The sequence below is a fragment of the Parambassis ranga genome, chromosome 12 (assembly GCF_900634625.1).
Source record: "Parambassis ranga chromosome 12, fParRan2.1, whole genome shotgun sequence".
NCBI classification, from domain to species: domain Eukaryota; kingdom Metazoa; phylum Chordata; class Actinopteri; family Ambassidae; genus Parambassis; species Parambassis ranga.
In genome coordinates, this window is record NC_041032.1 from 8,229,991 (window position 1) to 8,247,340 (window position 17,350).

The 17,350-nt window shown below is 41.8% G+C and overlaps 1 protein-coding gene across 1 annotated transcript; it reads right to left on the minus strand.

Moving 5' to 3' along the window:
• Window positions 1-6,083: 6,083 nt before the first annotated feature.
• mrrf (mitochondrial ribosome recycling factor) lies at window positions 6,084-17,320 on the minus strand. The gene is made up of 7 exons (XM_028417279.1): window positions 17,219-17,320; window positions 15,022-15,201; window positions 14,740-14,892; window positions 11,952-12,070; window positions 8,666-8,757; window positions 6,942-7,101; window positions 6,084-6,844 (listed from the first exon to the last, which is right to left on the minus strand). Exons 2-7 carry the CDS (start codon window positions 15,197-15,199, stop codon window positions 6,767-6,769), a joined length of 780 nt encoding a protein of 259 aa, XP_028273080.1. The 5' UTR covers window positions 15,200-15,201; window positions 17,219-17,320; the 3' UTR covers window positions 6,084-6,766.
• Between the last annotated feature and the right edge of the window lie 30 nt (window positions 17,321-17,350).

Genomic DNA, 17,350 nt, shown 5'->3' on the forward strand with positions numbered 1-17,350 from the left:
GAAAATGTTAAAGGTAATTTAGTAAATTTTAGAGTCCGTTTTTTCAGTGTAAATAAATAAATAAATAAATAATAGTAAAGGGACTAAGATACTGGGCAGATATAATTAGCTCTTCACAGGTGAGGACAATCAGGGACTCTGATGACTCTGACTCTGGGAAGCTGTTAGCAATTAGCACTCAGTCACTTCACAGGACATCAGATATACACATTTAGTCATTAAACAATAATCTGCTTATATGAAATATTTAGATTGATATTTATATTGAAAAAATGTAATTACATGTCACTGAAATAAACCAAAAAATAAAAGTAGGAGAAAAGAAACATTTTAAGTAAAAAAAAAAAACAACAGAAAACATGTAAATGAGAGTGGGCCCAGAAAATAAAACTATATAGAAAATTATTGTTTTTATACAGTATACTGAACACTGAACTCTGTTGTCTACTTTCCTGTTTCACTAGATGGCACCGTTCTCCTTGTAATGCAGTCACAGGGGCACGTAAGCGTTCTTTTGTTGTGTCTCGTAATAAATCCATGAAATGATGTTGCAATAAATTGAATCACAAAACCAAAAGTTAACGGGAAGAAATGCACAGACGCATTTAAATATGCTGCCATTTGATAAATTCAGTGCTGCTCTCTTATCTCTAAATATCTTATTTACAGGAGGGTCCTAAGATTTAAACTTTTTTTTGTTTTCACCTTCTGCTTCAAGATTACTGTCTTTCAATATGAATTAAATTTCTTGTTATCCTCCTGTGCCAAGGAATAGTTTGAGCCGTTCCCCTAAACATTCTCATCATCCAATCAATCCAAGCAAATAATCTGAAACTAAACTCCCCCATGCAGCAGATGGTTTACCCCATATACCCATCACCTCTTCCAGTCTGCCTCCTGACAGACCCACCTACACACACACACACTCAAAGAAAGTTAACCCCATCAAAAAAGTATGATCTCCCCCCCATTTCCTCCTTCAGTGTCAACCTCTCAGAGTTTCATCGTTTGGTAATTAATATTCTAGGGACAAGGGGAGCATCAGGAAACAATTATTCAATAACGTATGTATGCACACTGCATCCACACAAACACACACGCATGAACGAGCGCATATACATCACCATGATCGACTCTTCCTCTCCTCAGTGCTCAGGTTACGCTTGTGCCTTGTAGTGACTGTAATGAATGTACTGCTGAGTTTTACCCCCATTTTGTATTTTATTGAGAAGAGGGAAGCTGAACCTTATCGGGCAAATTCGCAGTAAAGGAGGTAAGGAGGGGAGAAGGTACAATGTAACACTTATATCAACATATAGGTCATACCAACATCACAAAAAGAACTCACGTTTGCTCTGTTAATAAGTGTTGCTTAAATAGTCCTCTGGCTATCATCAATAGAATAGAAGATAACACACACACTTGTGCTGCAGGTGGAGGACTATTAACATATAGATTTATATACAGGGACAACAAATTAATCTCAGGGGTAGCCACGTGATTAATTGAAGAGCAAAGAAGGAAACAAAGTCCTATAACACAAAGCTGTTTTTTTCTGATTTCTTTTAGACAATTTCAACATTAATTATTCAAAATAATCCATTTGAGATGTTACATATCAGAAAACCTTACACACACTCATCTTTAACCATGTGCTGCCTTCTAAAATCCTGTTATTAGCACAGCAGCAGCAAGCTACAAATTTCCCTGCAAAAAACTTCTCCTTACCTAATTTCTTCTTTAAAAGAGGACTAATTTATCTATTTAAATATGTAGACAAACTTGGCATTGTGACCGATGGCAGACTTTGTGGGTACATTCACACTGTAAAATGTTAAACACGTCACCGACTCACACATCCAAGTCCACTTAAAAGCACATAACCCAAAAAATGTAAAAATGAAAGTGTGAAAACCACACATGTAATAGACATATGTAGATGCTGGCACTAAATACAGATTATTGAACTACGTGCTGGGTGCTGCACAGGTACAGGCAGGATGGGGTAAGGTGAGTCATGTGGGATGTCCACGTGTTGATTAAAGCCAGAGAAAAAGATGCCACAGTTGTGCGGTCTCTTCTAGTCCTCACTGGGGTTTAACAACTCCAGTCTACATCCATATCCTCTCTGCTGGCACTGGCCCAGTCTGCCTGGTAATTGGGATCAGATGAGTGGCAGCAAAAGCAAGGCGACCTGGGTTCTCCGGGACCCACGGTAACCTGGAAGCATTTATTTTATGGAAAAGATGTTTAGTTAAAGTGCAGCAAGCCCAGCCCCTCTAATGACCCTCCAGTCCTCCTGCCCAGGCCTGGAGACAGAGGCCTGTGATGGATATGACTGGTGAAACAGGGACACACACACACACACACACACACACACACGCTTCCATCACTGTGTACTGTGATGGATATGACTGGTGAAAGCTCTGAACACTGCTTCCTGAGTCCTTCACTTCCTTCCTCACAGGCCTCGGTGAGCCAAGCTGAGCCGGGTTTCACTAAACCAGGGCTGGATTGGGTTGCAGATTAACAGGCTTCCTGTCCAGTCCATTGGCTGTGTTCATCTGCTTTCCTAACGGTCACTTTTATTTATGACCAAGTGGTGACGTTATTTGGGATGAATGAGCCTCCCCAGGATGGATGAGATCCTGGAAGCTGGGCTGGCTTGCGGAGAAGGAAAAATGTATCTTACAAGAAACAGAAAAATGTATTCACATTTTTGTTGTCAATGGCTGAAAAACTCTCTCACAAGCATACATGCACCAGCTATGACCACAGTGTATGCTTTGCTTGTTGATTTAAAAAGCACACAAAATATGATTCGTATACGATTTTCTGGAATTTAATGATTTTTTCTTACTCAAATATGAAGAAATTCCACCTGCTGGGTGATAATCCATTTTTATTCTTATCAATATTTGGTTACAGGCATGAATCTCCTATAGAATACAATAAAAAAAGATGTTATTTTCTGATGATATTACCCAATTATACTGACTTAATGCTTTAAGAAATAGGATTTTCTGTACAAGGATTGGACATATTTGTGTCCATTCCCTCCACCTTTCCATCTCTACCAGCTCCAACCTCTCCCTCACCTCCCTCCCTCTTTCTCCCTCTCTCCCGCTGGCAGCCCTTGATTACTCTCGTCTCCTGGGGGAAGGTTTAAACTCCTCAGAGATAGTAATATCGAGGGCACTACTAGCTAGTCACTTCAGATCAGGGCGGGGGGAGGAAATGGCGACGGACATAAAGCTAAATATATAATTCCTCCCATGCCAGTAATCACGATGTCCAGACGATTTGAAATGACAGTTTAACCACTTTAGACTGAGGAAGGCTTTGTTCAGATTTAAGAAGCAGGAGGTGTGTGTAAGTGTGTGTTGGAAGGTCTGCTTGGTCCCTATGATGGTTGGGGAGCCTCCTCGTGGGTGTAGAAGCTATCCAAAAGGGGCCCGTGTGGTCCTCTCTTAAATGCATTGGGGTGGGGGGGGCAGCACACGCCATTGAGTTAAAATGGCTCGCAGACCAGACAGGAGCAATTCTGGAAATGAGTGGTATGCCAACAGCTCCGGAAGGAAACACTCTCACTGGCCGGTATTAGCTTACCTGATTATTAGGATATCCAACTTCCTCCTAAAATGGCCGACCATTTGCCTGTTATAGAGTGCCCACCTGGATTAAGCCTGAACATGGTCTATATTACACCAGCAGGCCTCATGCAACACAGCTCAACAATTACACCTATAAATATTAATAGGCTAATCTGCACATATTCTTGCCCTCCAAGCCTGTTACTACACCCCTGAAAGGGTCAGAGATACTCTTATGAACATCAAATCCATTTAAATTTTAAGTTCAATTTGCATATGCAGAGATTTTTTTTTTGCTTCAAACACGCTCTCTCGATATGTCTTTTCCCCTCCATCATCACATCACATCGCAAGAGGAGAGTGCATTTTGTATTCACGCACTGATTGGATCCTTGATGAGATCTTGAGCGTGGCTTCCCACACTCTGGTGCTCTTCACACTCCAGAGGTGATGAGAAGCGAGAGAAGAAGAAGAGAGAGAGAAAAGAAGAAGAAGAAGAATGGGGGGGGGGGGTGGTGAGTATGTGGGATCAATCCAATTCTGTCTATGCTGAAGTGGTCAGCTCTGCCGTCGCCCGACTCCAAGGCCTCCTCAACGCTTTAGCTGCTGCTGCCGGAGCAGCACGGCTCAAAGCGTAATCACAGGCAGCACAGAAAGAGGAGAGCAGACAGAGTGGCTTTATATACATCCCTGCTCATTCATATATATACAGTGGCTATACAATATAATACAGGCCATTTTGCAAACTGGTATTAGGCTATTTTCACAAGCTTCACTGAAAAGATATAAATAATGCAGCAGAGAAATCTCCATGAAATGAGCATAATAAAGATATGGAGAAACGGAGACACTGAGACAAAGAGGAACTTAAGAAAGCCACATTTTATAGTCGAACCATACAAGTGTCCAACAAGAAAGGTTTGAACGAGTGTAATGACAGTCTATATGTAATAGGATGTAAGTGCTTTCAAATACGGCTGACAACAGGCGACAGTGTATATGTGTCTTATTTTTGGATGCTACAGGCAGTTGTCTGACATCAAAAAACAAAGACAGCACTTAAGGGTAACAACCGACAACCCTAACCTCACCCTCAAACTCCAAGATGGCTGCTCCATGTTTCATTGGTAGGCCAGAGGAAGCATTTCTATTGTAATGTGCTTTCTAGTGTTTGAAATGTGTGGTATTCAGGGTCTGTTCCCAACAGTAGATCATTTTATATGGTACATACAGCAGTAACCGTAACTCTGGTTATCTTTCTTTGGTGAACCAGCAGTGGATAAAAGCCGAGACTATCAAATCGAACGTTTACTGAACTAATTCAGACTTGTATATTTTTGTGAGGAATCGCCAAAGGACACACCAGAACTTCCACTAAGTCAAACATCTACGCCCCGCCCCCGCACACAAACACAGCCTCGCACACATGCATGTACGTCAAAAGGCGGTGCTAGTGGTAGTAAACATTTGAAAGGAACAGGGGTAATTCACTTGATAAATGTCAACCAAAATGAAGCTATCAGCTGAAAGCAATTTCCTTGTGCTTGCCTGTGTACTGCGCCAGGGACTTGGGAGATTTTCACCCCTCCATCGATCATGAAGCCTCTGTTTTAGGCCAAGGTACACAATGCCCTCAAATTGCTGACATATGGACCTAGAATCACCACAAAAACCTGCCATTTCCACCCCACCCCTCCTCTGTCCCAACCTCGCCACTCCTCTGCTAAACTTTTGTTTATCCAATGACCCTGGTCTGTTTAGACCATTAAAGTAAAACCATTGAGGGAGACAGAGCGCCAGGACAAACGTAATAAAGTCACACTGTAACACGCACACACACAGTGGCTACCAGCTAGCAACCAAGATGGAAAAAAAACACCAAGAAATCTTATGTGTCAGTCCTTCTCCACTTATTTTCAAGAAGTCAGAAGACATTTTGATAAAAACATAATTTCTAGTCGCGAAGCTGCTGCGCTGTAATCATCAAATGACTGTGTGGCTGTGAGACCAAGTGTGTGGTCAAACTGAAAATAAAGCCTGTCTGACTTGTGGGCTGCCTGTGACCAGTAGCGGAAGGAGCAAAACAAATCATGATAAAGATGATGACACCAACCACATAATGGTAAGGAAAGCCTCTGGATGGTGTAAACAACACACAGATGAAAGCAGAGCAGTGTGTGTGTGTGTGTGTGTTGCTGAGTAGGTTTCTCATTCAAACCTTTCTTGCCATTGACTTCATTTCAACAGCCACTCACACCACCGAAATTCCTGCTCTTAAAGTGCAGCTATTTAAAGACAAAGAAGGCCAAGTGCACAACATTAAAAAGCCCTTTTTTTCCTCTAATGGATGATTGTGGTGCCAGCAGTCAGTGCCTTGAGGTATGTACACAGGAAAAGTCCATTATCACTCTAACTAATGGAGGAGGGGGGGCGACTTCAACCAAAAGTTCAGAAAAAAGAAAAGAAAACAACAGAGAACAAGATGACGCATAAAGTACAAAGCAGTGTTTCTTTAATGAAGTCCATCAATAATGTTACTTTCCTGACTTTATTGTGTTTAAAAGAGAGTAGCCATATTATCAATCCTGGACGTGGGGAGAAATTAAAGGGCGATTTTTTTTTCCTCAAGTGCATTTTTAACAGACTTGGAATCAATGTGAAACAAATGTTTGGCAACAAGCTAATGGTATCTGTTCAGTCGACTCCTACGTCTCTGGAACAAACTCTCGCTCTTGCCACCAAGACAAACCCGCAGCCAGTTTACATTCATACGGGTGCGCTTGCTTTATATAAACAGACAGCCTCTGTGGCGAGGGGTTTGATTAGGAGGAGGCCCACAAATCCCATTAAAAGTCCATTCGTCCCTTTGCTTGGTGTTTGTTTGAAGACAGGAAGAGTAACAAGGGAGGAGGGAGGTGGCGGGCAGTCTGTCGCTGTCCTTTCCGTGCCAATTTGTATTTATGCAACTAAACACAGATATCACACAGCAGGGAAAGGGAGATGTTTGCCAATGATTTGGGCAGGAACAAAGGTCCAAAAATGTACCATCACGCATTTTTGTTACTCAAACATGATCCAGTCCCTGTCTAATATCAGCATGTTAAGAGACATGTTGCTGCTGTGGAGTATTAAGGATCACATATAAGGCCTGTTTTTTCTTCTAATCCTCACAGTCAGCCGAGCAGCTCTTTGGTCTTTGAAGAAAGCTGTTTGTCAATGTCCGCCACGATGTTGTCCGCAATCTGCTGAATCTACGAGAGCAGAGGGAAAGCCATCATTTGCACATACCTTTAATTAAGAAGCTTTATAAATGTACTAAGAGCTCCTGCAGTCCCTCCTGCCTGGTACCTGTTTTTCTACAAGTCGTATTGTGTCCTCTGAATGTCCCTCCTTCGCCTTTTTGACCTGAGTGATAGCATTTAAGCGCACTCTCCTCAGTGACTCTTTAGCCTTGTTGCTGAACTGTTTGGCTAGCTTAGCGAGGTTCTCTCTGTGCTCCCGTGTCACTCTGCAGAGGAAGGAAATGTCAACTATTAGTGGAAAATCAAATGTTAAAACAGAGGAAGACAGCGAAGAAGAAAATAGAACATACATATGTGGACATTTTAAACGCATTAAAAGGGACTGACTCCTTTCCCACTGGCAACAGACAAGTTGCACTTGTGGACGGGTGTGTCATGTCTGATGAAATGGACCTGTCCAGAGATATATACTCATATAATGTGGGGTTTTAGTATGTAACCACTGTAATTAAAGTGTAATAAGCAGCATGGAGGCTAATGACTATGTTATTGTTTATTTTTCTATCCTTTACCTATCAGTCAATGCTGACTAAGTGATGTATCAGTGCTCTCCGAGGGAAGAAAGCTTTTACTAGTGGCCTAAAATTTTGCAGAGGGGTCACAGAGGTGCACCAGAAAAACAAGAGTTTGATGATGTCATGTTTCACAACTTTGACACGGTAAATATAAAAAATATGCAAAAAATCAAAAACTCATAAATGCACCTCACTTGTGCAAATGGACATGTTAAGTGTTTGTAAGCATGAAATCTAATCCTCTCAGTTCTCACTTGCAGCAACCATCAAACAACAATCAGCTCCCGAGGACTCAAACCAGAGCTGAAACATCCGTCATCCCAGCAACTTCGCATTTACTTTGCATTTGTTAATCACTCAGAAAGTCCTACTTTCCATTTCACTCCCTTTCTTTGTCCTTAATTGGCTTTTTTTTCTTGTTGTTTGTGCCTCTGGGACTATTTGCAAACAATCCGAGTGCAGTATCTATTTACTGCAAACAATACGGCCTAATTACCGATTCCAGGGCCAATCAAGGAGCGCCTTCTCTTTGGAAATGCAAATGTGGGCTCGGAGCGTGCCGAGACTGATTGCAGGGGGAAAGCAGTCTGACTCTCGTGTCCCTCCTCTGCCAGACTAACACCTGCTGCTCTACGCGTGCACTCACACATGCATGATCATACATGCACAGAAACACAGAAAAACACAGGGTAGCATTCATGCATGTGTGTATATGTAAAAAAAAAACATACTTTATACACACACAGAGAGGTTTAGTGAGTGAGTGACGGATTGTTTTCTGTGAGGTTGTTTAATTTGGCCGAAGGAAAGAGAGAGAGGGTGAGACAGGTCCACCCAGAGCGGAGAGAGAGGGACTGACCCAACCCTCACATCAACACACTGAGGGTCTCTATACATCTACAAGTAAAAGACAATAAACCTGTCAATTACAGGAAAGAGAGCAGAGACTAGTGGATTTATTAATGTGGCGGAACATAAAACTATGGCAGCAACCTACTAACATTAAACTGTGGTAATTTACATGATGGATTAATTATTTTATTCATTTATTGAAAATTTGGTCATGTATTACAAGTGTTTGCTTCATCTACATAATAAGGAAACACACTTAAAAATTCAGACACTTTTATATTAAATAAAAAAACACAGAGAAATGGCAGAAAGAAAATAAAAGTGAAGTGAAGGAAGGAAAGTGCTAAAACAAGGAAAGACTTTCTGGCTTATTTGTACAAGAGTGTGTCAGAAAGAGACTCACTTAGGAACTGGCACCCTGATGATGGTCCCGTCCACCTCTGGGTTTAGGTTCATGCTGCTCTCTCTGAGGGCGCGGGTGGCCGCCGCTGTAGCCTGAGGGGAAGCACAAACACAAGACACACACATATGATGGGAGCACTGCTGTGAATGGAAAACCAGTGCTCTAACTGCAGGTAGTAGCTCAGTTCCAGCTGGCAACCATTAAGGTGTTGTGTGTATGTAGTGTGTGTGTGTATGTGTGTGTGTCAGGGGAAGCCCGTGTAGTGTGGAAGTGCCTTGGGCCACTGTCAGCGCTCAGCCCTGTGGGACAGGACTGAAAGGTTGCAGGGCACGGTGTTGACCCCTGTTGACCCCCGCAGGAGAGTCTGCTTGTGCTTGTGTATGTATGCATGGACACACACATACAATTTAAGTTTGTGTTCACATGTTTATTGAATTTTCAAATCTTAATTTTCACATTAGCAGCTTTTGGTTTTGTGATGATGGGAAGGAGGTCTAAACTCCACACTGCACATATTTATTCGGAAAACATTGTGTGGACTTCTTTGTCAATGGTCATGGCTGGTGCTGAGCCCTTGTTTTGGTGTGACACTACCATGTGAAGACAGGTACCATCATCAAAATGGCTCATTCCAGCAAAAAGGATCAGAAAACATATTATGCAAAATGGTCCCTGAGAGACTAAAAACAACGGAGCATATGTTTCTCACCTCCCACACACACACACCACTGAAGAATTAAGAAAACAAAAAGCTACCAAGGATCATTGTCTCATAATATCCAGATGTAGCTCACTCAAATCAGTGTCAATTTAAAATAACTTATTTATTTATCTGAAAATCTGTGCAGCCTCACAGATGCTGCCTACTGTAAATCTTTTTCAACAAAGCTATCTCTCAAAGAAAATGTCCTAGCCAATGTTCAAAATATCTTCTTAAAAAAACTTGGAGTTAAAAGTACATCTAATATTTCCTCCGACGCCATCTGTCATCTTTATGAAGAATGATGATAATCTGAGGAAGAGGAAAAGAGGAGCATTGTGTGTTTCAGCGAGTCGACAAGTGATCCAGTGTCAGTGTGGACGCTGGCTGGACACGCAGCTGCGCTGAAGATAGATAACACAACACAGGATCAGAAAAAGACACCGTTTAAGGTGATCTGCTGGTCCACAGCCAAACAATAACATCAGTTAACCGATGGTGATCGTGTGGCGTTTTGGAACTTTATTCTGTTTTTTGACAGGCCAGAGGGCAGGCGGAGAAGGATGTTGCTTACACAGACGGAGCCTTTACATATGTGATAGATAAAAATATAATCCAGCAAATGCAACACAATCCTTTCGTCAAGCAAACACTGCATTAGAGAGCGGCTGCTAAACAGTGCAAAGGCACAGCAGGAAAGAAGTCTTACTGAAAACACAGTCACACTCCTCAAACCAATCCTTCAACCACATGACAATTCCCTCAGCTGAGCTTTACACAGTGTGCAAATGTGCAATTCAAGAAAAAACTGCATACGATTTCCTCCTTTCTTCTTACCCCTCATTCTCCTACTCCTCTCTCTACTTCTGGTCTTTTCCGCAGGGGAAAAGAAATGGCAGCAAGATTAAAGGAATTTATTTGTGTGCATTAAATTAATTCATGAGGTTTCTTTTCCTTTGTTAAAATCATCCGGAAAGCAGGCCTCTGGTTGCTCTCTTTGAGTGTGGGGTGATAGATTCATCCCATACCTATGTTTGATTGTTCTCAGCATCAAATTCATCACCGTTTCCTCCCTGACGACCACTCTGGTGGTTACAAAAAAAAACAAAAGACGAGGAATTTCTCTGGAAAGACCACGCAGGTTCTGGTTAATATGTTGGAGAGGAAGAGAAATTACACTGAAGTTTCAACATCAAACGCACACGGCTCGCTTCAAAGCGAAGAAGCAAGCAGGCAGGAATGTGTGTGTGCGAGAGTCCGCGTGTGTTTTAAAAAGACACATTATGAGCACTGTGGTCGGATGCTTGGACATGGACGTGCACACAAACTCTTATTGGAAAACACACACCAAATTGCCTCTGGATCTCAGCACACTGGTGTATGTATATGTTGTTAGTTCCACTGTGTCCTTCCCAGGCTGCTCTTAATGAATGAATGGAAAACAATGGCAGGGCCTCTGCACTGCCTGGTAATGGATAGGCATCATTATAAGCCTATTAGCTCTGGGTACTGACGACTCACCTCTGTGTGGGACATGGGTAATGCTGGACACATCGGGGTAGCGTGTGCATGAGTGTCTGTCAGTGTGTGTGGTCTGTGGTTACCGTTTCTGGGAAAGAAAAAAAAAGACTAACCCAATGACTATTCAGACAGATTCAGGTTGAAACCTCGATTTCCAGATCAGAGGTGTTGATAAATACTTGGATTTGCATACGGCAGAACAAATGGCCCTCTGAAAGGAAGATCTTAAAAAAGTTTGCTTACTTTTTTTAACAAAATTAAAAAATCTGTGGTTTCATTTAAACTCACTAATGTGGCACACTGAGTGCTAACCGGCAATAGCCACGTAAAAAAATGAGTGGTCAGAAAAGACCAACTTTTAAACTCATTAAGTGTATGTTAACTAGATAGGACTAATGGTCTTGTCACTTACGTTTTTCTGTCATAGATTTTGCACATAAGAGCATCCTAACAAGTACTTCTTTATACTACACAACGTGTATTATGACATTAGCTCCATCAGATAAATGAGAACTCGGTTGTTACTGTCTCAGGATATATGATGGCATAATGTCGTGTTAAATGTGAGAAGAGCACTTTTACATTTTCCAGAGGTTCCACAGGTTCTGGGCACTAAAAATGTGACTCTATGAAAATCTATGAAGGAAACAAGAGAGAGAGAAAGAGAGCAAAGGAAAAAAGAAAAATAATCCATTCCTTCCTCACCTCGGGGTAAAATGAGGTCATTTCCTTTCTGTGACAACTCACCCGCAGACATACCCATGCTGAGGTACGCAGCGTACACAGAGATTTGTTGCTATCTTTCACCCCAGAACAAAGGGCTCACTGAGTGATCAATCAATTAGCATCTGAGACACAGTTGGATGGAGAGAGGCAGGTCAGGTTTCATTTACACCGAGCAGTGATGTGGGATTCCAGTTCTGGTCTGGCTCACTTTACCTTCTGTGAGGACCATCTATCTGTCTGTGCTTTGGATTATTTTTACAAAGCTTAGTTACTGCGTGCATGTCCATATAGGACAAACAGATATCGTTAGGATGAAATGTGTGTAGCTGATCGTCTTACCTCAGGGAAGCTGCTCATATTGACCACAATGAGCTGAGGTGACCTCATGGAGAGCTGACCCAGCTGGTTTAGGGGGAACTTCCCATCTTTAGTTGTCACCACAATGTGATCCAGACTGCCTAAAAAAAATCACATAAACAAAAGTGTTTATTTATTTATTCACACAGACTTTTATAGGCTCAATTTAAGTGTATTATATTATGATCGTCTAACAATCCATCAGCTATAAAATATCTTACTGATAACAGGCTGTTATGTTTTACATATATATACAACCAGTGTTGGCCTCAGTTAGCATTTCTGGATTGATAACACTGTTTCCCTGCAGCACTAAAACAACTAAAAACCCAGAGTCAATCATTTAGTCACTCAGCTAGATTAACAAGCAGACAGAGGAATGTGTGGCAGAATCCACAAATTGCAGGAATAAGTACGTTTCCATGATCTACTGTCTCTCCTCACTGTCAACAGAGAAAGAAACAAAGGTAAGATTGCCAATATAAGCCGACTTCTGTCCCCTCCTCCCTCTCCCCCTCTTCTCCTCTCCTTCCTCTCTTCCATCCACCGCCCCACTCCCTCTCCTCCTCCTCCATCTGGCTAAGCTCAGACGCAGTTGTTTCCTTCTTCTCCACCTCTGCCTTACATCACTCCCTCCCTTCTTACCCAGTGGGGGCAGGGGAGGTGGGGGGGGGGTTTGTGTGAGGTGAGGAGGAGGTGAGCCAGTGGTGTAATTTTCTCTATGAGATCAATTTATCATTTGATTTCAGGGAACAAAAACATAAAAATGCCAATCAGATATCAGACACGATTATAGAAAACGCTGTATGATATGATATTAACTATACCCTCTTTGACTCTGAATACTCTTTTGTCTATGTATGGATGGTCATGTACATCCAGACTATTAATGCCCATATCTGTGATCCCCTGCCTGCCTGTCTGTCTTCGTTAGCTGTGCATCAACAATGAGCACAAATCTGCAAATACTTTAGGGGAGCAGATGGACAGATGAACAGATGGACAGAAGCATCTTTTCATTTTGTAAACTGCATCTGGGTGTTGTGGTCCCATCCATGGGAATGTATTGATATTGCTACTGGTTCAATTTGACACTTGTTGCATGTCAGGTCCTCCTTCGGTCTCTTTGTGAATTTCTGTATTGCTCACATGTTTAAATCATATTAAGGCTTCAGGTTTCGCTGTCTCAGACTGCAAGCTTTCTGCCTGCCCGCCAATTTGCTTGCTTGCTTTTTAACTGTTTGGCAATCTGATGTGGCTTTGCCAACATAGTGATGGCCCCAGCCTCCCACATGTGGCTTTGCTTTTCAGAAACCGATGGGTGATGTCATGGAAGGCTTCTGATTGGAAGTGAAGAGGGTGAACAGGTTGGTGTGATTGTCTTTGCAGGTGCTGTTGATCATGCATTTTCCTGCAGATCGGGGTGTCTCCAACATGTTTTCTTTGTTTTAAAAAAACAAAAGTTCTACATTAAAGACCACCCTTTGTCAGGTGCAGACAAAGTGCCTTGCTCTTGTTATTTTACATTAAACTACACCTATAAAAATGTTTTCCTGTAAACAGAGCTAGTTTCCAGGCCGGATTACCCATCTGTGATTACCACAATATTGGCATTGATCCCCCCCTCCCTCTGCATCTAGCTGTCTGACTTTATGCTGTTAGTTTGCCACACACATACGTTTACATTCATGGCAACACACAGCATACAATCACAACCACACAAACACACACTAAAGTTTAATAAGAGCCAGATGAGAGGCTCATGGAACAAACACACAACTTAACTTCCATGAGACACACACACACACATTTGGACAACTGACGTCATTCCATTCCACCATCTCATCTCTGCTGTCAACTCTAAGTCTTGCTGCCTCCCTGGATTACTGTGCAGCTGGACAGAAGAGAGGGGGGGTAGATGGACCAGAGGAGGGACAGATTGAGGGGGAAGACAGGAAGGATGACAGAGTGGAGGGATTGAAGCACAAATAATGAAAGAGACAACAAGAAGAGTAGAGAGATGCAGGACGTGTAGCAGGAAGCTCTGCATCAACAAGACGGTTTGATTCAAAAGTATCACCTTGAAAAACACAAAGCTGAGTCTTTGGAAAAGAAGTGTAAGAAATGAGGGAGGGGCTGCAAAAAATAAGTCGAGAGAAAATAAATGTGTGATGAAATAAGAAACAAATGGAGCTGGATCAACAAGGCAAGACAGGACACTGAGGGTTTAAACATAGAAATCGTGGTTGTATTTTGTGCTTCTGTTGTCTGCATTTAAAAGTTAAACAACAGCACAGAAAGCAACTCAGAAAATGCACTTATATCCGAGAAGCCTTAAGTTTAATTCAGGCAGCTGCTGCCTCCCTTGGGAGATTCCATTACTTCTAAAGAAAGGGAGCAGGGCTTGTGAAATCAGAGGTGGGGTACCTCTGATTTCACAAGCCCTGCTGCCCTTCTTTAGAACCCAGAGTCGAAGGGTTATGACCTGGATGTAGTTGGAGAAAGAGAGGCCAAACAGGGGTCAATGTGACATCACACAAGGATCACCTCAAAACTGATCAAATAAAATACAAGATACCCAACATTTCCTGCATCAGATACTCCTGTCCTTATTGTGTAGTGTGGGGGAAAGAAACTTTCTTATTCCTGCATGTTTTGCCTTGTTGGTAACAGCTGTGCTGTAGCGTGAGAGAAACAAAGAAAGAGAGAGAGAGAGAGGGAACAATAGAGGGAGTCCAAGAAAAAATATAAAGAAAGATAAGCTGGCTACCTGGCGACGTTCTGATGCTGAGGTTGCGTGTAAAGTCATCTTCGAGCGCACTGAGAACAGCAGCCATGTCCTCCTTCACTTCATCCAGACTGATGATGTCTTCTACCAGAGCTGAATTAATATTCACCTTAGCTGACTGGCTCTTTGCCTTGGCTTGGACGATGAAGAGAGAGAACAGAAAAAAAATGAGGGAAGACCGAGAAAAATGACATCTAATCAACGTGTTTGTGTCAACAAGACCAAAAGCTTTGCACACAACGTAAGTGTGATCTCCTCACTGACCTTTTGCCTTCTTGGTGGCATAGAGCCTGGTGCATGCAGCAGATGGGAAGTGGGGGTGGCTGGGGCACTTAAGTGGTGTAATCCTGACCTGGGAGGTGACCACAAGGGGAGACCTGACATGTCGCACCAGGGACTGACACAGAAGAGGTCGCAGGAGGCTCAGATTATTCAAAGCCATGACTGTCAACAGGGAGAAAGGGAACGAAACAGCTGAAAGCACTGCTGATAATATGTATAATCATGAGGCAATATCTCATATCAGCCACCAGGAGGTACACCTACTTCTCCTACTTACTATAGTACCACATGAACAACATGATACTGGACTTCTCTTTTCTCCTCTATATGGTAATAATTTGTGACATAAAAATTCTTATTAAAAGAAAAAATATACCACAAAACGAAATATACATGAACAATGACACGTATGTCTTTATTATAAACACTAAGAAGTACCCCACAAATCACTGGTGCCGGGGAACTTCCTGCACTCAACTCTACAGACAGGTGTTACATGCAGTTACCCTCATACAGTCACAACACGGCAGTCTTTCTCTTCCTCTAACACTCACAAACTCAGCCCACGCACAAAGTTGTTTGGGCATTCCTGAAGGGGAACCTCCCATTCAGAAACACAACAACACGAATCCAGCCCATGCCTTTCTTTGGATGAATCAAACCCCACCTCGTTCTTGACTGTGAACTGTGTCTCTGACCCTCAGTATACACACACACACACACACACACACATACAAGTGCAGACAAACTCTAGATATTTAAGCCCACAGACACAAACACACACTAAAGCCTGTCTTTCACAGTCAGTGGCTGTGAACAGCTTGCGGTGTGCTGCTGCTTGACTGACATCTTTTATTGTGTGTTGATAATCATGAGGAGAAACATACCATCCTGCTGCTGTAAAACACTTTGGTTACAAATGAGAAGACTTTTTTCAATAAAATAAAAATTATTAAAAATTTTTAAAAACAAATCCAGCTGAACTGGAAGGCTGCTCTGCTAATACAGTGGGATTAGTAGAATTAAATCTCCATAATCTGTAGTTTGAACATATTTTTGAGGAATCAAGAGAGAGAATCAAGAGGAATAAATTTAGTAATTTTAAACCATACCGCATGCATTTTAGGTACAGAAAATATAACCAAAATGTTTCAGTAGTTTTAACACAACTCTCCACGACTGTATTTATTTTATTTTTGTATGACAACCTGATTTTTGTCAAAAAGCATATAAAAAAATAATATAATATGTTTCTGACAGTACATAAATAAACACAATGATGATTTTATGTCGCTGCTGCAGCTGCGCTACTAATCCCTGCTTTTAATCCAATGGAAATATTTAGGCTACACCATGGACCACCACTTCCAACACAAACCCCAAACAGCTATCCATGGCTGGCAGGTTTCCTGACAAGCTGATATGATGTGCCACACAGTGGCACAATAGATTGCCAGAGATGCGGGACGGTGATGGATTTCTTTGGAAAGTTATTCGAGCAGAAAAAGTGAAGCACAGGTGTTCGGTGGGATACTGTAGATTTCACACACAGCAGCAGCTGCAGACACACCTCTGCTTCTTCCAGCAGCTGAGCCTGCACGCTCCCTCTGTTCAGTCCGAGCAGAAAATAACACTGCAGAGGATCTGATAATACTCTGACTTTGCAAACAAAATGCTGACACTAGAAGTAACACTAATGATTTTCTCCTTTACAAATTCTCTGTTCAGTTTTTTAAACTTATTTTACAATGTATATAGTTCACATTAATTGTTATCTGGCCAATTGACACCAATGCATTCTGCACCGAGGGACAACTTATATAACAAACTGAAAAGCTACTTTAATATGTCTTTTTGATGTTATTATTGGTTATTAAATCATTCATTTCTGAATGTTGAATCTATTATAGTTTCTTTTTTATACGTAAAACATATAAGTCTGTATGTAACACCCTGTATTATTAACAAAAATAAAAACATACTTAGGTTAACTAACAGAGATCATCATGTATATGTATATAGGCTACATGAAGGTCGCTGTGATGGGCCGTCCATGCTACTCTTACTCGCTTTATATTTACCTGGACAAACTAAACCACCACCTGCTTATTAACGCTGTATTACAGTATTAACGCTGACTCTAGCTACGATCCACTTAAAACACAAGTTATATACTTACTCCAAGTACACTGTCTTTCACAGAAGCACGTTAGCTAAGAAAGAAACATGACGGAACAGACACACATTTGACACCCGTGTCGTCATCTTTAAGCGCCTACAGTTTCGGACGAGCTGATGGGTGTTTGAAAAA

Bases quoted from the DNA above. Each gene is read 5' to 3' on its own strand.
- mrrf (XM_028417279.1), bottom strand. From the start codon at position 15,199: ATGGCTTTGAATAATCTGAGCCTCCTGCGACCTCTTCTGTGTCAGTCC. The intron at 14,893-15,021 runs GTCAGTGAGGAG...TCATCGTCCAAG, and splicing joins TGCCACCAAGAAGGCAAAAG to CCAAGGCAAAGAGCCAGTCA. The intron at 8,758-11,951 runs GTAAGACGATCA...GCTTCCCCTCAG, and splicing joins ATATGAGCAGCTTCCCTGAG to GCTACAGCGGCGGCCACCCG.